This window comes from Eleginops maclovinus, chromosome 16 (assembly GCF_036324505.1).
Source record: "Eleginops maclovinus isolate JMC-PN-2008 ecotype Puerto Natales chromosome 16, JC_Emac_rtc_rv5, whole genome shotgun sequence".
NCBI lineage: Eukaryota > Metazoa > Chordata > Actinopteri > Perciformes > Eleginopidae > Eleginops > Eleginops maclovinus.
Window position 1 is genome coordinate 11,325,275 of NC_086364.1, and position 25,803 is coordinate 11,351,077.

The 25,803-nt window shown below is 38.3% G+C and overlaps 3 protein-coding genes across 3 annotated transcripts; 2 read left to right on the forward strand and 1 right to left on the reverse strand.

The window, feature by feature from the left end:
* Nucleotides 1–1,785: 1,785 nt before the first annotated feature.
* coro1a (coronin, actin binding protein, 1A) lies at nt 1,786–9,136 on the forward strand. The gene is made up of 11 exons (XM_063903552.1): nt 1,786–1,934; nt 3,144–3,347; nt 4,657–4,779; nt 4,929–5,058; nt 6,139–6,320; nt 6,795–6,914; nt 7,456–7,560; nt 7,643–7,788; nt 7,905–7,962; nt 8,064–8,279; nt 8,848–9,136. The coding sequence occupies exons 2-11, from the start codon at nt 3,150–3,152 to the stop codon at nt 8,947–8,949; spliced, it is 1,380 nt and encodes a 459-aa protein (XP_063759622.1). The 5' UTR covers nt 1,786–1,934; nt 3,144–3,149; the 3' UTR covers nt 8,950–9,136.
* Nucleotides 9,137–9,183: 47 nt separating this feature from the next.
* On the reverse strand, nt 9,184–12,414 carry cldni (claudin i). Its single transcript, XM_063903553.1, has 3 exons — nt 12,254–12,414; nt 10,914–11,046; nt 9,184–10,421 (listed from the first exon to the last, which is right to left on the reverse strand). Exons 2-3 carry the CDS (start codon nt 11,043–11,045, stop codon nt 9,921–9,923), a joined length of 633 nt encoding a protein of 210 aa, XP_063759623.1. The 5' UTR covers nt 11,046; nt 12,254–12,414; the 3' UTR covers nt 9,184–9,920.
* Nucleotides 12,415–14,894: 2,480 nt separating this feature from the next.
* ppp1caa (protein phosphatase 1, catalytic subunit, alpha isozyme a) lies at nt 14,895–22,561 on the forward strand. The gene is made up of 8 exons (XM_063903408.1): nt 14,895–15,074; nt 15,351–15,462; nt 19,532–19,663; nt 19,895–20,125; nt 20,222–20,326; nt 20,732–20,955; nt 21,285–21,419; nt 21,679–22,561. Exons 2-8 carry the CDS (start codon nt 15,408–15,410, stop codon nt 21,793–21,795), a joined length of 999 nt encoding a protein of 332 aa, XP_063759478.1. The 5' UTR covers nt 14,895–15,074; nt 15,351–15,407; the 3' UTR covers nt 21,796–22,561.
* Nucleotides 22,562–25,803: the final 3,242 nt, after the last annotated feature.

The following is a 25,803-nucleotide window of genomic DNA, read 5'->3' on the forward strand; positions in this document are numbered from 1 at the left end:
ATGTAAGGTTGGATGCCAATAGCCTCCTTGGCTCATCTCTTACAGTTTCGCGAACTTCACTTACTTCTGTGGGCTCTGAGGCAGTCATGGATTGCTCCTTGTCAACCAGCCAATCAGAGCAGAGCTCATCATAATTGTTTAAATTAGCCCCCAAATAAGGCAATTCAATGGGCCTGTAAAACCGCATCTGGACATTTTTTGGATCAACCAAAGTTATATACCTTCTTTGTAGACATCAGAGAAAAAAACCAAAAAAAAAACCAGATAGATGCATTGCTTGATCTTAAATTTTCCACAATAAAACCAGTGTCCTTCTTTGGAACTCTCCTGGCTAACGTCAGTCTTAACAAGGCTTAATTCACAGCTAAGTTCACCCATAGACTGTATATATTGAGTTCACCATGACTCGTAAACTGATTTTCATGAAGGAAATTGTTGTAGTGCTTGAAGTTCAAATTGAGTGTAGTATTGGAAGTGTACTATTGGTTGAATTATGTGAAATCCAGAAGGTCTACTTTTTCCTTATTGGATCTCCACTATCCAGTGTTGGGTGTAACGCGTTACAAAAGTAACGGAGTTACAGTAATGTATTACTTTTTGCTGTAACACAGTAATATAACACATTACTTCTGAAATGTGGGTAATATAATACCCGTTACAATTCTCAGTAACGCAGTTACAACACATTTTAACCTGAAATGATGTGGTGTTTTGTTTCTAAGAATTCACCAACATCGCGAGACATTCCAACACCACAGAAATAAATATGCAGGTAGAATAGTAACTCAGTAAGCTTGTTTACTATTGGTTAAGACGGCTGCAGAAACAGATTCACAATGCAGAGCTGCGGGCTCGGAGAAAAGAACAGAAAAAGACAGGAGTGCGCGCAGGCCAAAGCAACATAGGTGACTTTCTCTCGGTCTGCTGCTTGAACCCCGAGAAGTTCAGAGACTCGTGGCGGAGTGTTGAAGAAATGCAGCCTCTGTCCTCTGTGGAATCACCGCCTTTTAGAAAGCTTGTCAGCCAAATCCCCATTAACACACCAATGATCAGGTGAGCTAACGTTGCCATAGAGACCCGTTCATATACAGCAGGTTACTGGGCCGTGCAGAGGCTCCACTAACATGTTATTAATAACACACAGAGACGTAATGTTACCAGTATCAAATATTATTTAGCCCACTTAAACGGAGCATGAGTTTAATTTCTAGCTCTTTCCTTAATTTTTAGCATGTACTGCCAGATAGATAGCTTTAATTGTTGAGCTGCAATAAACTGCATTTAAAGCCATTCTTTTGTGGTTATTTTTGGGAAAGTAACTCAAAGTAACGCAAAAGTAGTGTAACACATTACAGTTCAGAGACAGTAATAATGTAATGTAACTTATTACTTTACAAAGACAGTAATAAGTAATATGTACTGAATTACATTTTGGAAGTAACTTGCCCATCACTGCCACTATCATCAATTTTCTTTGATATAGGGATTTGGTTCGGTACATATAATGAATGAGAGTGAAACATTTCAGTTTTTCTTCATCTAAACTTTTCCTCTCAGATTTCAGGGTAAATTGAACCTTCAGCCCTCAACTGCAATATAGCATGTTTGGTAATTACGTCCTGATTCTGCTTTCATTGAAACAGAAACAGACTCATCTACATTGTTCGCACAATTTATTCTTGTTATAATATTAGAGATTGAGCTCATAAAAATTGTACCATCTTCCCCTTCATGTTGACTTCTTCAGTTTTTCAACCCCAAAATGTCATGCAAGACACCTCCCACTTCCACCTTCATTTGAAACTCTCACTTCCTCCATGTCCTTTTGAAATGTACTTTAACCTACTGTCTCTTCTAAGTCCTCATTCTGGTGGCAGGTTGTTTGGTGCTCTGCCGAAACTCCTTCAGCTGAATCGCCCCCACACGACTCTCAGGTAGGCCTGAAACATTTGTCACACAGTTTGTCACACAGTTTGTTGACACGTACAAAACCAAAGGTTTAAAAAAAAAGGTAACAATAACAGAATGATGTTGATTTGAGTCTAGCATATGTGATCATCATGTTCCTCATGGCCTGACTTCAGCTTTTCAAGCTCAGTGAATTGTTTCCTTTTTTGCACCATGCAATGTTTTCCATCACAACAGAGAGGGGCAGAGAGAAAGTGAGAGAGATTATTGACATGCATTTAGGCTCCTGATAAAATTACAACTCACTCTATAAAGGTTTATTAAATTAGGTGCAGAGCAGCTAGAGAGGTCTTGTGATGCACATGCAGAAAAAGCTGTTGTGCTCCTCTGAGTCTGAGCTTAGGCGCGGCTGCAGATTTCAGGAAGTAAAATCTACAAATGGAGGTAAAGCAAAACCTATTCTGTGTAATTTATGGTGGTTCTGCTGCAAAATAATGCATGGTTTGATTGTTATACAATGAGTATCGACTGGATGGTGCATGATTTGATGCTTAGCATATATACCTGTTCAGTAGCAATGGCTACTTTTTTGGTATGTGACATTGTTTTGCAAAATATGTTTGAACACCTGTGAGAAAATCTATGAGAGAATGATTATGTGAACGTCAATTTGAGCAAAAAAAAGCAAGGTTGGTGGTTTTGTTGCTCACTCTGAAGGAAGTGGTGTAACTGCCGCTTTGTGTTTCTCTCACATTCTGAGGCATAAGGAACATGCAGCCTAAATGATGTAAATACTGGCATAGTTATTTTCATACTGTAGTATTGTACACTTGCCTTCAGCGTGAGCAATTATTAAACTAAATCCAAAATTAAAGGGTGATAATAAGACAGCAGTCACAAACAGACTAGAGGAAGCAGTTGTGAAAGCTTTTGCTTCCTCTTTTTTTATTTGTCTTCCTCCGTCGTGTTCTTCATCTGTACGTCTGTTTCGTGTCTGTCAGTTCATTTCTACATAAAAACTACAAGCATAGATATAAAAGGAAATTGTACAGGTAACTCTTTTTGACATTAGTTTGACATGCAATCAAATGAGGACGTTTGGTGTGATTTTTAACTGCACACCAGTAGATCTGTTTGCAATGTTAGAGACTATTTTGCCACAGGTTTCCTGCACAAATACATCTGTCTTTCTCCTTCTGTGCCTGTCCTCATAATATCCCTTGCTTTCTGTTCAGTTCACCATGTCCAGGAAGGTTGTGAGGTCCAGTAAGTTCCGTCACGTCTTTGGCCAGGCTGTGAAAGCTGACCAATGCTACGATGACATCCGAATCTCTCAGATGACGTGGGACAGCAACTTCTGCTCTGTAAACCCAAAGTTTGTGGCCATGATTGTGGATGCCAGTGGCGGAGGAGCCTTCATGGTGTTGCCCCTAAGCAAGGTGGGTCACAGGAAATGCTTGCATTGGCAAGATTAGAAGAAGAATATCTCACACTTCTACTTCTCATAATACCATTTAAGGATGTGTTAAACAATTCAGATTATGTTTTCAGATGGTGTGAGGTTTTATCATGCTTATATTAATAAAAAGAAAGTTTGCCAGTCACCTTCACACATTCTGCTAAATAAGGAAGTTTGATGCCGACTTTGAGTCTTTCTACACGTCACACGCTCTGCTGTTGAGAAGTTTTCACCATATTAGGAGTTTGTGTCAGCTAAGGCAGGGCAGGATGTGGCTTCAACCCAGTTATTCTTTCATATGGTTTTCTTCATCGCATTTCATACTGTGAGGTATCTGCAGGTCTTAAAAAGTCTTGAAAGCTAACTTTCCGTTTCCTCAAAAAGAATGCAATAAAAAAAATGTAAATTTGATTTACAGTCACTAATGTTAGGTATAAAATGTTTTTATAAGTGATTGTGGGCCAGGGCATGGTAATTGAATCAGTTAAATTGTTTTGAAAATCTGCTGGGATGTATTTTATTTATTTATTTTAAACGCTATCGTAAATCATTCTAGGCCATATAGTTACTGTATCATACTTTCATATGGCCGGTATGACTGTGAAAAAGTTATAAATACGATTTCAATGGTAAATGTATTAAATATAACCTAGTGAACCCTGCAGAGTACACATTATTCATGGTCTTATCTCTCCTGTAGTATAAATTATCATGGGATAAAATTTGTTAAGGCACCAGTGGGCATGAAATTGCACAGAAATTTACTGTGGAGACATGGAATATTCATTCTGTTATGAAATGAATATTGTTGCTATGGTGTTTGTCTAATTCTGGAGGATTGATGACTTCAGTACTGGTTTGTATTAATAAACCAATTAGATAAAAAACAACCGCAGACACTTAGTGGAACCAGATATGATTGACATCATGTGCTGAAAAAATGTCGATACAGAAATTCCAGTCCAACATATGAAACATAAATTTCACATTAACTTTGCCCTGGATGAGTCCTGATGTTTTGAGGCGCAGCAGCTCAGATTAGGCCACAGACGGAGAACCAGTGGAGCAATGGGATTCTCTCTCCCTGGTCCTGATCTCCTCTCTAACCCACTAGACATTAGAAGTAATTGGAGGCATAGCTGTGGCATTTTTATCAGCTGAGTATCAAATATGTTGTATTACCTTGACTAAATCATCATGTTCAGAACTCCATCCTGTTGTGTGTAACCTGAAATTCCCTTGGATTTAACTAACGCTTTTTCAATCTGTCTGGATGTTCCTCTCCTCAGACAGGACGTATCGACATGTCCTACCCCACTGTGTGCGGACACACAGGGCCGGTCCTGGACATTGAGTTTTGTCCTCACAATGACAACATCATTGCCAGTGGCTCTGAGGACTGCAGTGTCATGGTATGCAATACTGCTCTCTATTGTATCAGACCCTTAACTTTGATCCTTCAAGTGTTTCCGATATTTATTTATTCATGACATGATGTTGTATTGTAATGTTACTCTGTAATGTGTTCATTTAGAGCTTATAATGTTTTGTTGGAAAATAGATTTGGGAGATCCCGGATAGCGGCCTGACCTCGCCACTCACAGATCCTGTTGTCAAGCTGGATGGTCACTCCAAACGTGTTGGCATCCTATGCTGGCACCCCACCGCCCACAATGTGCTGATGAGTGCAGGTACTGTTACTGAAACAGTTTGTGCCTGTTTAAAATGTAAAACCGCATCTCTTTGGTAGCAGTGAAGCCTGTTTGGAGAGCACTTCTATTCAAACATGTTATTTTAATGAGGAGGTATCCTTTAAGCGTATCACAGCTCTATCATGTACTACTTCAGATTACTTAGCACAGACTTTGCCCTTCAAAAAACCTCACATCCTTTCATTGCTCAATGCTCGTGAGATCATGTAAGTCCATCTAAGCATATGTTGCAGCTTGGACATGAATAGCATTAGGAACCAGGATGGTAAAAGTTCACAGATGTTTTGTTGACTTAAACTTGCACCTTTGTTGAACAGGAAGTTATCACAACCTCTACCCATATTGTTCACTCTGAACACTGATCACACTCCTGGTGACACTAACTTACGTTTGCATCATTACCAGAACGGTTTTAACACAACACACTTCTGCTGAATAACCCTTCCAACAGCTGACAGCTCCTAGGACTGGGCAATGTGATTGAAGTAGATTTTTTCAGGATATTAATGTTAGATAGACATAATTGAATAATCAAAGAGCTCTAACCGCTGCTAATATACAATGAGTACATTAATTAATAGACGTTCCAGCTGTAGCACGCTCGTGGCTTAGCAAAGTAGTCTCTTGGTGGCAGCTAGCACAAAACATAAGTAGTTTTTTCCCCCTTTGGATTAATCCAATATACAAACCATCATAAAATGACATTCAATTATCTGTCATAACGTTAAAACTGCAACCTATCTTGCAACCTCATTCTGTTTGTAATGTTAGTTTTTAGCATTCAGTGACTGAGAAAGTGTATCCATCTTAAGCATTTTTAGATTTTATCTTGGTTTTTTAGGGAAGTCAATGCCAAAGCTTTCATTATTTTGGCTGAAGCTGAATCACTATCGCAAGTCAGTGAAAAAGACAAAAGCGTTTATATGGCGCAATATTACAAATATACTAGAATTTGATTTCCAGTTGATATATACTGTAATTGAATAACCATATATTGACCTACTGTGAAGCCTCACAGTCGTTTTATTAACCACTTTTGTTGCTGATGTGTCCCTGCAGGCTGTGATAATGTGGTGATCCTCTGGAACGTGGCTCGTGGGGAGGCAGTGGTGAGGATCGACAGCGTTCACACTGACCTCATCTACAGCGCCTGCTGGAACCAGGATGGCTCCCAGATACTCACCTCCTGCAAAGACAAGACCATGCGGGTGCTGGACCCACGCAAGGGCACCGTCCTCATCGTAGGTTTTCCTGTGACTCAGCACCAAATACTTACCAAACATGTCTTTTTACATTAAATACAACGATCTGCAAACATCTGGAAAAAATTCACCTTATGTTGTAAGGCTGAGGACTGTAACTATGGATTACTTTATAATTGATAAATCTACCAGTCATTTTCTTGACCATCATTTGCTTCATAAATAAATTATGTCTTCAGTATACAGTTTATCAGATTTTCTAAAGCTATGAAGATGACTAAAATATAAGAAAGAAAAGGAACATGGAAATGCTTGGACCAGCCAATGTTTTTTCTGTATTTTTCTGTCAATAGACTAATTGGTGAATTGACTTATTGTATAATTTGGAGTTCTATAATATATGAATAATACGTTTAAGATTGTACGCAGAATGTATGAGAATATGAATAAATCTGTCACAACTGACATGGCTCTGTCGAACAACTTGTGCTGTGCTCCTCCTCTGACCTACAGGAGAAGGAGAAGCCTCATGAGGGCTCCAGGCCTGTCAGGGCGGTGTTTGTGTCCGACGGGAAGATCCTCACGACCGGCTTTAGTCGCATGAGTGAGAGACAGGTGGCGCTGTGGGACCCGGTGAGTGTTCAAGTCCTGGACAACTACAGTCTCTCACAGTTTTTTCCGTCTTCTCTGTTTTCAAAAACATTTTCACTTCAATAACATTCATTATTGTTATTCTGATCCCCTGATGACATATTTTAAAATGTATTTTATTTCTCTACAATATTCATTTTTATACAAAATTCAGTGAAGCAAGCAAAGTTATGGTTTGATGAATTTCAGAAGATAAATGTGAAAACAGCATTCTGTTCTGCTCTACTCATACATGATGCTAAATAATGAATATCACAAAGTTTGACATACTTGAAATGCTAATTTCAAAATGTTAGTCATTTATTACTAATCTGTTATTTACAACTGAATTTACAAAACCGCTGTTTCACAACTGCCAGCTTACATTGCTAAGGGCGTTATTGTTTTGCAATAACCCACATAAATCTCAATAAAAATAATTCCTTGGCTTACTTGCAAATGCTCAAGCAGACTTTTTTATACATAAAATCACATTGCATATAACAAAACGTATAACTCTTTGTATCTTACTGTCGTTTAACAGAAGAACTTTGCAGAGCCACTGACGCTGCAGGAACTGGACACCGGTAGTGGCGTCCTTCTGCCATTTTTTGACCCAGATACTGGCGTTGTTTACCTCTGTGGCAAGGTTAGAATGTTGAAACGAATGAAATGTGTCTGTCTCACCCTCGAGGACACACACACAGCTGACTCACATATTTTTTTCACAGGGGGACAGCAGTATCCGTTACTTTGAGGTGACAGATGAAGCCCCTTATGTCCATTACCTGTCCATGTACAGCAGCAAGGAGAGCCAAAAGGGGATGGGCTGCATGCCCAAGAGGGGCCTGGAAGTCAACAAATGTGAAATTACCAGGTGAATACATGCATCACCTGTTTATAATGTTTATATTACCATGTTTCAACTTCTTCAACAGAAAACATATTATCTTAATCTAGACTAACCTAGAATATGTACAATCCTTTTTTCAGGTTTTACAAACTCCACGAGAGGAAATGTGAGCCCATTGTCATGACGGTGCCACGCAAGGTCGGTATACACTACTATGTACTTTTATCTAAATGTGGTTGTGGGTTTTAAATTATTTTGGGTTTTTCTGTCCTTAACTCTTTCCTTCTGTGCCTGTGCAGTCTGATCTGTTCCAGGAGGACCTGTATCCAGACACCATCGGTCCTGAGCCTTCAGTGGAAGCTGATGAGTGGTTTCAGGGAAAAGATGGTCAGCCTATCCTGATCTCTCTAAAGGACGGCTTTGTAGCAACCACCAAAGCTAAGGAGTTCAAAGTTCACAAGAGTCTCCTGAAGACCACGACTGCTTCTGCTGGGAATCAACCAGATAACAGCGGGGTGAGACATTTAAAGCCTTACATTTAGGGTTCAAACTGTTTTAAAGTTGCGGGATGTAATAAGTAAACTTAATCAGGTAACACAATGAAAAACATTTGCTTCAGTATTTCCATGTTATGTTACTTTATACTTCTAATCCAAAAAACTGTGGACAACAATGGTCAATTTAAATATTAAATATAGTCCATTTAGATACATCTAGAAACAACTAATAATGTATAAAAATGAAATAAAACACACTTCCCGATGTCCTAATTACACATTAGGATGTCCGTTATTATGATAACACAATATATATAGGAATATAACTCACACACCTAATGTACATTACTGATAATTATTCTGTACTATCAAAAACTTCTTGACTTGTGCTCAAGTGTCTTTAAACTTTGGTATAGAAGTAATTGATCTGCATACTGAATAGGACATTAACCATTTTTGTATTGCTCTGGAAAATCATGTCTTTAAAATTAGTTTAAGAACTGCAACAAGATATTATACCCAATCTTTCAATACATGCGTAATCAAACATTCACCATCCCATCCTGACTCTTTTTGTGTCTCTTAGGAGGTTCAGTCCTTGAGGAACGAAGTGAAAGACCTGAAAGCAGCAATAGAGGAGCTGACCACCCGTGTGAAGGAGCTGGAGAGCTGGAGAAAAACAAACTAGAGGAATTTAATAAACAAGAAAAATAAATTAAATGCAAATGTCAACAGAGAAACAGTGGAGCAGTTGTTATGAAACTTCTGTGGCATGAAACTTAATTCTTTTTTATTTGGTTTGTCTGATCAACTTTTTAAATTTCTATTTTAATATATGCTTTTAGTTTAAAATAAAATCCTCTGTATTTTCAAAATACTGTTTCGACTTTTTTTGTGAAATAAAATAAACATGAAACACATCTTTGAATTATGCCAACTTTTAGTTATTTTGATTCATCGTCATATAAAATGATAAAAATACAAAATGAGCAATAACAAATGGTATATAGCAAGTTTGAAATGTCTTGTAGACCTTTGAGAACATATCATCAGAGAAACACGTGCACTCAGATGAAAAATAAAAACAAGATTGGAAAGAAGTAGACCTAATAGAAATGATAACACATGTAATAATCAAAAGGGTTGATCTTAAGAGTCTGGGCGATTCTTTAGATGCTTTGCTTAGTTTATCAGATGATTGTTCCTCTAACAAATATTCTTTTTACATTTTCTGAATCTTACCTTTAAATTTGCACATTGGTGGTTCTTTTTAAAGAAACTTTGAAAGTCAAATATTTCAAGAAAAATACAGAAAATATATAAATCTTTCAGCTACAACATCATAGTCAATATCATTTATATTGTACAGCAAACAAATAAAACAGCTTATTCTAAGATCACAAAACCTGTGTAATTTACAGAATGTATAACATTTGTTTTCCTTTTCCGTTACATCCAACTACCTAATGACCATCCCAGCACCTAAACATCACCAGCATAACTATAGAAGAAACCAATGATTGACAATTTCAATATTTACATTTCAGTTTTTCCCCAAAACATCCCCTGATGTAATCCATTTGGCTGTTTGCCAGTCTTTCACCAACTATATCAACCCCCGCTAATTTATGTGTAACACCAGTCCCCTTTAAAAAAGATCTACACATAGTTTTTATTGGGGGCAGAGGCGCCATTGCTGTAGTACTTGGCGGTTCCACCGGAGCTAGAACTGCGCCTGCTGAAGCAGCAGGTCAGACCCCCGGCCAGAAGGAGCAGAATGCCAGCCACCCAACCAACAAAGATACATGGCCCCAGCTCCTTCTTCTGGGAAGAAGCCACCAAGGGGTTGTTGAAGTCTCGCACAACATTGTGGGCGAACCAGCTGACAGCGATGATCAGCAGAAGTCCGGCCAGAATCATGCCAATCCCAGACACCAGGCTGATCTTGGGCTTGACATCTTTGTTCTCTATGCAGGTAGTGAAGTCGGCCCCACAGAAGAGGATCAAGAGGCTGAGGCCGGTCAACATGCAAGAGATGATTGTCATGGCACGGGCGGCCTGCAGGAACGAGGACAAAACAAGCAAGGAATCGAAGTTCTTGCACTGCTGCTGGCCGGTACTCTGCACCACACAGCTTGTCCACAGGCCCTCCTGAGTGCTCTACTCACACACAAACATACACACAGACAGAAAGAAAGAGGTGAGTCATCTGAGAATAGTATCATTTACTGTATGTTCATTGGTGGAAAGTAACTAACGTACATGTACAGTAAATGCGTGTTTCTGCTACTTTACAATTCTACTCAACAATCTATGTAGCCTATAGATACTATAAATATCCATTACTTCAACAATTTAAAAAGTTTATTTACACAATCATGACTCACCAGGACTATGATCATGGGATCAGTTTTAATTCAAATGTGGCTAAATCCTGTCTGTTGCACATAAAGCAGTAGGCCTATCAGAAATCTTTATCATGCTAAAATTGGTTGTGCTGGCTTTTCACTGTACTTAAATAACATTCAAGTACATACTACATAACACTACATTTGAGTAGCTTTTAATCCAGTGTTATTGGATTTATGTTGGGAATTATATGTTGAGTTTACATTCCTGCCATACCTATACATTTTCTTCCCTTTTCATTACCTGTGCAGTCACAATGGTAGATCCCGTAAAGGAGGACACTTTCCAGCCTGGGATGGCACAGCATACTATGGTCCCAATCAAGCCCAAGACCCCGAGGGTCACGCACAAAATCTGAACTGCAGCAGATCCCATTCTATAAAAGGACAATAAGGAAATGCATGAGGGAAGGAATCCATCCCAAATAATTTTTGTTTAGTTTAAGTGATTGTTTTTTTTCTCTCAATAACTTTTAATTCGCAGCTATCATAGGAGGAGGAGGCCTTCATAATCCTGTCATGATCCGAGTTGTAAGAGCTCTTTAGCTGTTGTTGCTCTGGTGTTACCTGCAATCTGTATGAGGGTTTTGTGATCACATAGCTGAACACACACACATCTAATCTCTCTGACAGGCCGTTACAGGATTGTGTTGCTCTGGGCTATGTTTTGAAACTCCTTCAAGTCTGGACAGGTCCTGGACTTCTGCATCTCTTCCTATGTGGAACCACTCCCTCAAATTCCCTTACGTGGAACATCTTTCTTACTGATTTATTTTCGGGTCTGTTTACAATTCAACTTAATGCAAATTGAATCTGAGTGAAAAGGTAGAAAGAACTGAATGGCAGGTAACAATAATGAGCGATGCAAATTCTTGGCATTAAAAAAACTAAGCAATATTTTTGTTTACAACTAAGAGGATTTTTAATATTTAGAAATATATTATTTAACATTTAGAATAAGTTTGAAAGCATGGTTTTGTTTTGCTAATTAGTGATTTTTGATGTTTTTTTTTTTATAATTGAAACTTACACAAAACAAAATTGTACATACATTCGGGTGCTTAAACTACACTAAATATTAAAAACAAATGTGCTTAAAATAATTTCGGATTTTTTTGTTTTTTATTTAACATATTTTATGCTTTAAACCCAGTCACATGCAACAAAGCCCTTTCCTTTGGTCTTCATCCACACAGACAATTCAAATCATTCTTAAGCATCCGAAAACCCCAAGAAAAAGCACATTGTGTTGTAAATGTCAATAAAGAAATGTCTCATATTATTCCCAAAGATGACCATTCACTTTTAAGAACAAATATTTCCAATACGTTTTAATAAATTCACATTTTTCCAGTAGAACAGGGTAGCTTGGGATGGTTTTAGACCAGGGCATAATATCTAACTTGAAGTATTTGGCCCGACACAGATCACAAACTTACAGAGCAGATTGAACATTGTAACTTGGGAATAATATGAGACAAACATCAATCATTGTATTTTTGACAAAAAATGTTTTTGTGAATTACATATATTTTAGTTCAGGCTGTCCATTAGAATGACAAATGGATAGAAAAAGATGCATACCTTTTATTCGTTGTCCCGTAGACTTGATGGGAAAAAAACGTAAAAGTGATGAAGTGTTTGTTGAGATTCTTCCTTTCTTCCTGTGTAAGTTGCTTTGAAGATGCTGTTTTCTGATGTACAAGTGTTGTGCAGAGATCAGAAGGGGTATTTGTAGAGGAATGTGAGGTGTAGGGTGGGGTTATACTCCAACAGGGGAGTGCACAGGAGGGAAGGACCTCAAGACCAGACTGGACTTGTCTTTTATGCATGTTTCCCTCTCTTTTGTCACCTTCTTTCTACTGAAACACAATGCTGTGGATACATCTCAGAGTCGCTAGGAAAAACAGTGTTGTGATTGCATCAGTTGTCTTTTTTCAAAATGTATAAAAACAAACACAGAGATGTTGCTGTGATTATTGATGAGAGTGAGTGACTCATTGTGATTGCAAACATCACGGGTTGTATCGATAAAAGATAACTGACGTCAGACAAAGACGCCCACACTTCCATACCTGCAAACCACCCCTAGATCCCCTACTTCCTATACACCTACCTCTTTCGAAACTGATGACGAACAAGGAGAACAATTTAGGAAACAAAGACACGGAGTGGGTTTAGGAATTTTGCGCAAGATTTGTACTAGAGGTTTCATGGATCATGGGAAGAAAGCAAATGAGGAAACAAAAAGGATTGTTTTGTAACTTTAGATGGTTAGACTTTATTAACAAATAAAGAAACACACAGACAAATTCAAACTTACACACATAGTTTTGGTTTGCATAATCTAGAGACCAATTTAGATTTTAGTTTCAAAAAGGGTTCAGTGATGTGAAAGAGACAGACAATTATCTGATTCTCTATATACCAAGTTGTTCAGAGCAATCAAACAAAATTCCCATTTCACCTTGATACTTACTGAATTTGACTAGATGCTGCATCAACTTTAATATTCATCTAAGAGCAATCTTTGTTGTAATTTAAAAAGAATAACACCAAAAGTCAGCAACAATGAGCATTACTTATTTGCAGATTCAACCCACAATTGAATTAGTTAAGACTGCAGTTTGACTTTCTGTACCACTTTTCTTTTTAGTGAATCAAGGTAACAATATTCCACACTAAATAAGCTCCATTTCAAGTAAGTGTCCTGTATTAAAACATGGTACTTAAGTTATAGAAGTGTTAGTAGCTAGATCAAATAAAAGTATTAAAGTCCTTATACAATGCAGAAATACCCAAGAACATGACCCCTTATTATAATATAGAATGTTATAATATAATATATTACAATGTTGCTTTATTATGATAAAAAAATTGAAATGCTCAAATAAAGAACAAGTACCTCAAATTAGTTTACACAAGTGCTTTAATACATGTACATACATCTGTTCACTGTCCCTGCCACTGTAAACTGAGCGAAAAGTGCTTGTGATCTAATTTTTAAGTTGGTAACATGGTCAGGAAACTTATGCTATTGAAACCCATAAGATCGATCATGACTTTTCAGTATAAACTAACTAGAAGATAAGACATGACCAGTAAGGATTTACCTATTATTCTTTGTTTTATGTAACATTGTAAATGTCACAGAAACCCTGATGGGATCCATCAACACAAACCCAAAGGACATTGTTCAAGCCCACTTAACATTATTTTAGTCAAGATATTTGTTTTCAGCAGCAAAATGACTTCATGCAAATAGCCTAATTAGCTTTTTTGTTCCATTATCATGATCTCATTTATGGTCTCAGAAATTATTTTAGAGTTCAAGTCTGACAACTATAAGTCTCTTAAAGGACTTTAAACAGTATGTGACTAATTTCCATTCTTTTATCTTATTCCTTCAAGCTATATTGCAAGTAATAGGCTACATCATTAGTAGGCTAGTAGCACCATATTAACATAATTATTACCAAATAAACGACAGAAAAAGAATGGATAAATGGTCCCCTCTAATACAGGCTGCTGCACCCGCGGTGTCTCACAGAGATACCGCAGGTCCTTCCTTACTGCAGCGGTCTGACTATAACCATCATGGCCTCAGGTAGATCCCCCACACATATAACAACACTGACTATAACACCCCCTGTTGTGTTAATAACTGTGCAATACATATCTGGCTGCTATACCTTTATTTTTGTGTATTTTGTAAATTGTGTGATTCTTGTATATATATATTTAGTATCTTGGGTGTAATATTAAGCTGTCTTTGCCTCTTTCTGCTGTAATAATGAAAATGTCCACTCTGTAGGACGAATAAAGGTATTCTGATTCTGACCTCTTAATCAAGGATGATCAGTAGATGTATTGCTGTTTTTTTGACATTCTTCAGTAGTTTGCAGCGCACTTCTTGTTTTCTAATTCAAAAAACTAGTAATGGTCTTATTACTAATAATGGTTTAAAACAAAAAATAAAAAGTATTAAACATGACATTTGTTTTGTGTTGACCTATGATTCTAAATGTAATACATCTTCTGTAAAATGCTATTTCATTTCTTGACACTTGAGGGCGCCCTGTGATCTCTCTCTTTTAGATTGACGCTGTTAGAAACGGCTAGGGAGGCGGTTAAGCGAAGGGACCAGCAGCCGTCCAATCAAACGCGAGAATGTGGGTTTTAAATATGATGAACCAATCATCTTCTTAGAAACGTGTGAAGAGCTTGATTCAGCCTCCTACGTTACCGTAGACACTTTGGTGGACACGGCCCTCTTTCAAAGTTCCTGGGGGAAGAGGGAAGGAACCCGGACAAACCCAAGGAAAGGGGCCAAGATTGATCTCGGAGGATAAATATTTACCTTTAATTCACCCCAGGGAGGATTATTGTCCACCCCAATAAAAAGGTTCGAGGATATTGTGTCTGTTTACAGCTATGTTACATAGCTAACATTCGCTAACTAGCCGTTAGTGTATGTGTAACGTTAGCTTATGTTACTGGGCTAATAGCTAGCTAGCTTGGTTAGCTCAAGCTCGCGTAGGCTCATTCATTATTTTTTGTCTGCTAACATTGCTCGATTGTTGAGTACAACGCCTTCATTGATTCACTGATTTGATGAAAAACGCATTTTATGACTAACTGTCAGTTTCGGTTTCTTTTTCTGTCTGTTCTTAATATCTAGGGTGCAAAACGGAAAACCAAGGACTTGACTGCCCGAGAACGTCAGAAAATAAAGAAAATGGCGGAGCCGGACAAATTAAACATCGACTCTATAATTCAGCGTCTCTTGGAAGGTGAGGAAAATTAAACCCCTAATGCAGTATTATACTTAGTTTAAAACAAATTGCAAATGTTGATGGTAGAGAGATGTGTGTTTTATACAGCAGGTAAGTCGGCTAAAGTTAAAGGTAGGAACAGTATGGTGTAGTAGCCTACTTAAGATTGCTGTGCTCTCAGGCTCGATGGTTGCGTTTGGATAAAACCAAGGATTGTAGCCACATACACCCTAACAACACTTGTCATTAAACGTTTGTTGCGTTGTTTGATTGGTGAAGGCTTTTATGTTATGGTTTCCGCTTTCTGTTTTTGTAAGATTGCATGTTACTGTGTTGTATGCAAATCAAGGCGAAATGGGTGACGTTACAAGTGGCACGAAAAAGGAGGAACGTAACATATTTTATCAAATGAAGTCTACTCATACCTTTAGGTTTTTTATTAATGTATTTCCTGTTAAGAGGTGATATCTTACTTGTATTTCATTCTATAATTATTGAATCACTCCTGTAGGTTGGATGATTTGCGGCATGGGAATAACTATACCCTTTTTTTTTAAGACGTTGTTTTCATTCACATTAGTACATTGACACTTGCTCACTGTAGGAGCACTCTTGAAATCATAGTTTTCTTTAAACATTTGTATCTCCTTTTCCCACCAGAGCTTCTTCTGTTACATGGGTGCACTTTTGTTGTGCTTTCTGTTTTGTAGTGGAGGCTCTGATTACAATTTGCAGCCACAACCTTCCCTAGAGTGATTTGTTAATGAGGTGTTCAAAGACGCTTTGATTGGCACATGCTCACACTATTATGAGAAACTGCTGTTCGGCCTTCTATTCTACTCTACTGCTGTTTCTGAAGCAATATACAGCCCCGGAAAAAAATAAGGGACCACTTCAGCATTATCATTTTCTCTTGTTTTATTGTTTATAGATATTTCTTTGAGTTAAATTATTATTATTTTTAAAATGTTATTCTATAAACTACTGACCACATTTCTCTTTATGGGAATTCAACAAACACTGAAATGGCTGCCATACATGTAGAGATAAAGATTTAAGAAACATTTGGATGGGTCTTATCATTTTTTCCCGAGCTGTATGTAATGTTTGCATCAGTTATTTTTTCATACTTAAAATAACATTTTCGAACAATTTTTGTGATCGCATCTATCAGTATAGCTCCAAAAGAGTTGTGAAAAGTGTTCTCTAGAAAGGTTTTGCACAAAAGATACTTTATATGGAGTGATTTGTAATCTGCATTGGCTCTACAAACTGATAAGAGCAATTGCTCCATTGCATGCCCACTGTATACAATGTGTGCAGACAGATTTGTTATGCTTGGAGTTGCTTGTGTGTGAGGGAAACGGGGCTGTTTTTATCTTCACATGATGGTTGTGTAACAGGAGCCCCGTGGACATCAAACAGAAGCATAAATCTCCTCTGACCCAACTGTACAGTTCACATAAAAAGAACACAGAATAAGGTCGTGACCTCTGTAGTTGACCTTTTTCACTGGGTGCGAATATAGTATCCAGACATCTTTGTGGCAGGAACCACATCAGATCTAGGAGTCTTGTGACATAAAAAAAAAATGTGATTCATACTCCATCTATAAAAAGACATTTGGATGTTGGGCACTGAAATGTTTCCGAGGCTGTAAATACATTTGGCCTTAGCCCTTTGTTTATTTACCTTCTTGTATATAGTCTCCTCACGATCAGCCTAAACCGAGCCGGTGTACACTGTTTGTGAATCTGCAGTACCGCCTGGGCATTTGACTCTGGACCCTGCTTGTTATGCTGTGTTTTGTACACGGATTTTTATACTTTGGTTTTGATAAGGTTGTCTGCCAAACACAGGGGAAGACAAACAAGCCTGACAGTGGCAGTATTTTTTGTATCTTGTTATGTAACTCACTGGACCCTTATTGTCAGCATTTGTGGTTTTATTGTAGTGACCCTCTTGCCAGGAAAAAAAAGCACTATTGTGTTTGCCGCTCTGTTGAAGACTAGTGAAGAATAATTGCCTCACTGCATTAAGAGACTGATCAAATATATCCCATGCTAGCTCAGCCTCTATGGAGAACAAGTGACTTGTTTCGTGCTTGCGGACTGCTTTCAAGACCAACCCAATTGAACATGTTTGCATAGTGATTGTTTCAATTGGATTACTAAGTGAACTCTGGGAGTGTGTGTTGCTCATAGCTTGTCTGGAGAGCGTGACATCACTTGAGCTCAGCCAGAACGTCCAGCACTGAGTCAGGAGTTGCTGGACCAAACCAACTGTTGATTCCAGCAATCCCGGAACCCAAATGGCTTTTCTGTTGTGCCGGTCCAGCTCTTTGTTTTCTGCCCCCTGATCAGCGTAGTGGAAAGCCTTTTGTCTGCATCCCTCTTGATAAGCTCGCTGTTGCCCACTGGCTATGTGGCTAACTTTGGCGTAAGCTCTGTCAGGGCTTAGCCTTCTGTAATCCTGGTTTAAGTGACAAGCAGCACTGCAGTATTATTTATACCTACTTTTCACTGTTAGGGGACTTACTTTCAGTTTCTACTTCAGGAAAGTGTGATTTATTTTCTAACTATTTGTAAAAAAAGATATACTCTCACTGTCCCTTTGCAAGTGTTGTGCAGGCATTATTAGAACTAGATTAGGTTTACTTGTAACAATAATTCCCAAATGATAGACAGACCTAATGTTGTTAAACAAATGTACTTTGAGTAGAGCTATTAGTTATGCAGTTTTTATTCACCCGTGATCTATTTCACTTTGGTTAGTTGGCTTTAAAAATGTAAGCATTTGTCTGTTTATCCACCTCACAACTGAAACATTCTTGAGAGCTCTGTTCACACCCAGTATTATATTGATAATTGTCACAAAGACAGTTGTAGGCAAGTGTGTCATGACTGTACACACACTACCTGTTCTGTAGGCTGTGGTGTCATTCGTTGGGTGGGAAAGAGAGTGGCCATTAGTCAGATTATACACGTTTTTGTTGGGATTTACTTCGGCATAAAGAAGCACATGTAGGAAATGAGGGTGTGATATCATTCCGCCAGAGATGCAAACAAACCAGATTCCAAACTCCACCAGCCTTGCGTAAGGCCAGAGTGTACTCACAGTCGCTGAGATAGAGTTGCATGGCATCACGTACGCGCCCCACAGTTGGCATGTCAATGTGCAAATGTTTTGATCTAAATTATGAGCGTTGGTGATACTTCAATGAATAATTTCAGATTGCCTGTAAGACCCCTTTCTGTTAAGTAACATTTTCAGCTGTTTTTTTAAAGATAAGTTTTCAGTAAAATAAACTTGGTTCCTTGTTGAAGTTTTATCTTGGGTTGGCTCCTTTCACAGTGGATAATAAGTGTATAAACTATGACAATTACACACTTGACAAGCCTTCTGAATTTGTCAGATAGCAAAGTAGTTGACTGCCAAAAAGAGAATGTAATATCATCATAACATGATGGATACAGTTACATCTGATTTTATTTCGATTTCTGTTAACTGGCCTTGGTTGTGAACCAGTGTCATAGCAATGTGTCATTCTTAACAGTGCATATTAAAAAGGCCCCAGTTACGTGTTTACAATGTCTTTGCAGCAGCTAGATCAGCTAAAGGGGATGTGGGTTTCTCCTCTTGTTCCTTAGCTTGGCTTTAATCTGCCACATAAGCAGAAAGACGTGCCTTTGAGGCTGACAAGTTTCCACTGATCAGGGTTTCTCAGATGCTGCAACTCTGCGTACTGCATGTGATCATCTTGCTGTGTTGTGGCTAGATGTAAAGTGTAACTCGTGATAGTAAATAACGTTTTAAAAATGAGGAGTAAAACCTTCACAATAACCATTAAATAATTTGGTGAACTGCCTATGTGCTGTGAGACTCGTCTAACATTTTCCTGTATTTGGTTGTTGTGAGTACTCTACTTCCAGTCTGGTTTCCAGTCTCAATATCTGAGGGTCATGTTTCATTGCTAACTCCTTGTGTCCTTGTCCATTCAGACTTTTTTACAGCTCGGACTATGGCAGTGTCTTTGTGTTTTTACTGTATCTCCCATAAAACGTCTTTTATCTTCTCTTTTTTCCAGTCAAGGGTTCTCGACCAGGGAAGAATGTCCAGCTGACAGAGAGCGAGATCCGTGGCCTTTGCCTGAAGTCCCGTGAAATCTTCTTGAGCCAGCCAATCCTGCTTGAACTAGAGGCTCCCCTCAAAATCTGCGGTGAGCTTTAATGGAGTGCTCAATAAGCTTAAGAAATGAATCAAACCAAGTGAACTACCATAGTGGTGACACAGCAGACTGACTAATGCAACAGAAGATCACCTGATGTTTGGTTCTTGATTAACTTGACAGTTTGCTCCTCTGTAAATGCCAGTTGTATTGTTACTCAGCAGCTACACCCAGTAGCAGTGTAATGGCATTAAGACTGCACTCCTCTGCTGCCCTCTGCAGGTGATGTCCATGGCCAGTACTATGATCTGCTCCGGCTGTTTGAATATGGAGGCTTCCCCCCAGAAAGCAACTACCTGTTCCTTGGAGACTATGTAGACAGAGGGAAGCAGTCACTGGAGACCATCTGCCTGCTCCTAGCCTACAAGATCAAATATCCAGAGAACTTTTTCCTTCTGCGTGGAAACCATGAATGCGCCTCTATTAATCGTATCTACGGCTTTTATGACGAGTGTAAGTGCTGAGTACCTTTTTGGAAAACAGGATAAATGTCAAATCTGCTCTCTCGGCTGGTGCACTTGTGTCTCATATTTACTCTTTGGCTGGTAGGTAAGCGGCGGTATAACATTAAGCTGTGGAAGACCTTCACAGACTGCTTCAACTGCTTACCTGTGGCGGCCATTGTAGATGAGAAAATCTTCTGCTGTCATGGAGGTAAGCGCTGAGGATATATAATCAGATGTTATGAGGATTAGGTGATACACATTCAGGGTTTGTCACTCCTGAAAGATGCTTAATTTTGACTGTGTTGAAAGTTACAAATATGCCTCCATTAAAAAAAAAAAAGCGTGATTTTTCAACGTTATGTCTCACGACAGACACATAGCGGACTGGAGCTAGCTAAGCATTAAATACCCATCATCCAAACATACAGCTAAAATAATAAAAGTGAAAATAAAGATGGATTGCTTTGGGTATAAAGTCTTTTTGTGAATATATATATTTTTTTAAATTTATAAAGGTTCAGAGTCTTGAAATGTTTCGTCTAGGTTCCTTGAACTTGCTTGAATCTTACTCATCAGAAGATAAGAACCAGATGTGTTTATGATTTCTCTCCAGGCCTCTCTCCTGATCTTCAGTCTATGGAGCAGATCCGCAGAGTAATGCGACCCACAGACGTGCCTGACCAGGGTCTGCTGTGTGACCTGCTTTGGGCCGATCCAGACAAAGATGTGCTTGGTTGGGGTGAAAACGACCGTGGCGTCTCTTTCACATTTGGGGCGGATGTGGTGGCCAAATTTTTGCACAAACACGACATGGACCTAATATGCAGGGCGCATCAGGTAATGTCTAGCCAGTAAGCTTTGTATCCCTGAAACTGAAGCTCTAGGATTTGCATTAGTCCTCTCTTATTCTTTTCTGAATGTAGTTTGCTTTATTGTTAGGATTTTATACTTTAAATATGCCAATATTTAATATTCTCAACAATCTCCCATGTCAACCAAAGTTACTGTAGCTTCTAGTGTTCCTGTTCAGTTGAAAATCTGACGGTGTTGGTTCACTCAACCAAGCGGACAAAACGGTACCAACAAGCGAGCTACCGACTGACCTCTGGATTTTCTGGCTTCTGTTTTTTTTGTCTGTGTTGTTGACTGTTCCTCTTCTTCCTCAGGTGGTGGAAGATGGTTATGAGTTTTTCGCAAAGAGGCAGCTGGTCACCTTATTCTCTGCTCCCAACTATTGTGGAGAGTTTGACAATGCCGGTGCCATGATGAGTGTGGATGAAACACTCATGTGCTCCTTCCAGGTGTGTAAAGCAGAACCTTTGTTTGTTCTCTTTGTAATAAAACAAATCAAAAAAAGTGCAATCATCTGCATGTATTTTGTGTTAAACAATAATCGTACACAATGGATCATTAGTTGTACTTTTTTTTAATGTTTTATCTTAGTTTTCATGCCTTAAGTTGACCTCTACTATTTATATAAAAAGTTTTTCTGTTCATCATTGCAGAAGTTACTGTTTATTTCCGTCAAACTAAATGAGAGTTCCTCTGTTTCTCTCTCAGATTCTGAAGCCAGCAGATAAGAAATTGTATCCTTATGGCGGAGGAGGAGGAATGGGATCTGGGAGACCGGTCACCCCGCCGCGAAATTCAGCCAAGGCTGCCAAGGCCAAGAAATAACAGGCGCTGGATACCCCTTCCACAACCTGCCACCCTGCTGTCTACCCAACACTCTTCTTTCTTCTACATCCCAAACTTGTTTCTCCCTCGTCACCAAATGGCAACAAAGCAGACAAGTGTCCAGGGTTCAATCATGTTTTTTCTCTTTAAAACCAACTGTTTGTTTGTCTGTTTGCGTGCATTTTTTTGTGTGAGTGTGTAAACAAAAAAGAAAGTGAGAATGATACAGAGGGAAATGCTGTATTCTGTATGTATGTTTTTTTTCTTTCTTCCTCTTGTTCCTCTGTTCATTTTTCCTTGTCATTTTGTAGAGCTGGGTTCTTCTTCCTGTTCTGTGATGTAAATTCAAACCTGGGTGTAGTGGAGGAGGGAGAGGGGCAAAGAGAAAGAGGAGCCTTAGCTGTTTATGTTAAGGCCCTGCACTGTTTAATGCTAAACACAAGCTTTTGTACATCCTGTTTCAGAGGTTTGTGTATGTCTGTGTGATGGGTGGTTAAGGGTGGGGTGGGATCAAGTTGCACGGTCAAATGGGAATGGCACATACCACACACTGGGTGCACAGGTGGACATATGTGCAGGTGCACCCTTGAATGAAATGGATTCACATGAAATAATACTTTTTTCCCCTTTCCCCCTGAAAACCAATGATTTGAGAACGCAAACATGGATGTGAAATAGTTTTGCTTCTTTAATTTTTTTTCTTTTTTTGTAGATACATGAATTAGTTCACTGAAAGTACGATGAATAAAATAACCATTTATTTGAATTTTGCCATCACGCTGATCACTCTGTTTGCCATTGCTTTTGTGTTTGTCAGCAACCTTTGCCATCAAGCATAGTGGCTGTGCTTGTCATCGAGTGTGGTAGCTTAAACTGACAATACAGCAGCTTAAAGAGATGTCTTCTGAATTGGACCCACTAAGATATAGACACTGAAATGTATTATTTTGGTCCGGTTTATTTCATTAATACTTCAAACAAAGGATAATTTGACATGGTTCTTTAGTGTAATTTATTCAAAGATGTAAGAAAGAATTGCCCAAAGGTGGTCTTAGAACCAGATGTTGCCTGTTTTTAACACAAAAAGGCTTTTGACTAGAATTTCTTAAATGTGTCTTTTTTCTAATGTCTGATTGTTAAGAACAAGTAGTTAATGATCTTCAGCGGGATGACTAGGAAGTTAATCTTATCCGACTCTTAAGCTGTATTGAGCTTTTAAAACCGCATACTCAAGAAAGTTGATGAAAGTGGCTAGAAGGTTCTCCACATGGTGAATGAATGATGGTGAATCATTGCTCTTACTTTCCAGTCCTCTAGTCAAGAAGACCACCTAAGTTAAGACCCTCGTGAAAATAAAGCGTGGGTTTATTTTAATGTAAACCCACTGAATGAGGGTGGTAGGAAGGCTAGAACTAGGAACAAGAGCCTTGAAGGCAGAAGTGTTAGGATAGAAGTATTATACCACATTTCTCAAAGCCTTGCAGATGATCCTTTAATCTTAATGGGGAATACTATTAAGTAATTGTTTTACTCTAAAACATAAAATTCCCAAAGCAATCATTTGCAGAAAATCCAAAATAAACCTAGATTACATTTTTGGCTGCAATGTCGGGTAATAACCAGGAGAACAGCTATCACTGTACATGCATTGTTAAATCATTCTGAATGCTTCTTCAATTGTGCTTTGTAAATTATTTTTAGCAAGAATATGGAAGTGCTTGCATTGCTTGTGACGGCAGTCATCATCTTTGAGTTGCTTTCTTTTTGCACCTTGTTGATAAAAGCATAAAGAGCCATAGACAGAGTGGATCCATCGACAACTGTGAACTCCCAAACAACGCAGCCAACCTACCTAAATTCACACTCAAAAAGACGTTTCTGCTTGTTTGTACAGGCTTTTTAATAAATGCTGTTCTGTCAGGAATAATGCCACAAACTGGCAATTTTGCTTCCCTTTTTCCATGCATTAAGTTCGCATACAGGGTGTCCCCAGTGAAAGCAGTCCATAGTTCAGCACTGGCTGTTGCAACTGGTGAAAATACTTCTTTCTACAGTGTTTCAGGGTATTTCACTGCCCATTTCTAATGAGCCAAACATAGTTTCCCTCTATTACATACTTGGTGTGTCTGGTTTTGTTAGTCTGCTGTCTGTCCTCATTCTTCAGCCCTCTGTCCAAGTATGAGCACATGCAACAGCAGCGTTCCAGATTGCAAAGGCAGTAAATATTGTGAAGTTGAGTGCAAGGCATACGCACATACTTCAGAGGGTGGGGAAGCAGTTTTTCAGCTGTCATCCTGCCCCATAATATAAGATCAACTCAGGAAGTGAAATTTAAAATAAAATAAATGGTATGAGGAAATCATATTTTTTATTCATATAGTAAGTAATAATATAGTAATATTTACCAGTCGGATGGCTTGCCGTTTCTGAAATAGGTTGAGCCCAACTGTGGCGTCTTGAGTCCATTAGGGAACAATGTTCACAGTGATTTGTTAGTTTAAAGGTCATTTTGATTTGTTAACAATACAGGCCCGCCTTTTGTAAATAAAGTTGATATGATGTCTAGGATCTGAAAATGTACAGAAATGTCTGATGATAAAATCTTTTAGGATAAAAGGAAATTTAGGCATGGGTGTTATGATATTATGGAGACCATCTCCCAACTGAGAGATGTGTCTTCAACAATGTGGGGGCTCCTTTTAGAGAAAATAGTGAAACATTATTGAACTTGTAGATTTCAGTCTTCTGAATAATTGGTCCAAAAAAGGCCAGAATCATTCCCATTTTCAGAGCTGTACAAACCTTTGCTTAAAGCATTGTTGCTCTATGTGTAATGTTAGTATTTCCGCAAAAATCTGGTCTTTAACTACTTTTGTGTTCATATTATTTTACTCATAAATTCAATGCTAAATACTGCTAGCTTATTAGTGTAGGATTTTTTTAATCAATCAGGGATGTTTTGCACCATGCACTGTCGCTAGGTAGATTATTAGATTATTATAATTACGGAAAGAAACAATAGAAATTAAAAGTATTTTTTATTTGTATTAAATTTGTTTCCAAATAAATCACAAGTTGTCTCTGTTACAAGCTAAAAATAAAACATAGAATTTGCATAATTGTGTTTGGTTTCTTTCTAAACATGTCTGACTGCAAAGTCAGATACATTTCAATATTTCACTTTTACCTGAATTGGAAAGTAGTGTCAGCTTTAGTCTAGAAACTTTCACAAGTCTTTAGGCCTCAGATTTTATAGTCTCTTATTTCTTTACGCGTCGGATGCTTTCTGTCCGTCAAATAGTTCGGTATCAGTGGATTCTTTATCCCTTTGTGTGCCTTTACTTTAGTTATTTATTTGACTTTACCTGACTAATAGGTAATAGGTCAATTAAGAATAAAATATCTACAACACAGACTTTCTCTTTCCATATTCCCATGTAGCCTCTTCCTCTTCTGTTTTAAAAATGGTGCTGGGGTGTAAAACCTGCTGGGAGTGCTTTTAAGAAACAACTGAATTAAAACATGTGAAATAGATACTGTAAATTGTATCACAATGTTCTGTTTTATACAGCAAAACAGCCAACCCAGAAAATCTCTGAGAAATCTATCTCATTTAAAAATGGAAAAAGGATCAAACAGATCTTGTTAGTAATAATGTATTCAGTACAGATTGTATACTGTAAGTGAAAAAACTCTATTTGTTTGAAAGAAGCCACTAGTAGAAACAAATACATTAACATTGACATGAGGTGGCTGAGGCTGCCTGTGATGGTCCTCTAGATTTATTATGGTACAAACTGATCTTCTCTACAGTGAAGTCACTGCAGTCAGCTCGTAAATCCTAGAAGGCTGTTGATGACCTTGGATAGTGTGAACAGACCAAATATATGTATGTGTACAAATGTTAATATGTTTGAACATACATTTCTCGTGTAATTAGAGAATGACTGGACTATAATAGGATGGATGAATGAGCCCTAACCCGTTGTTGAGTGATGTTTGAGTTTC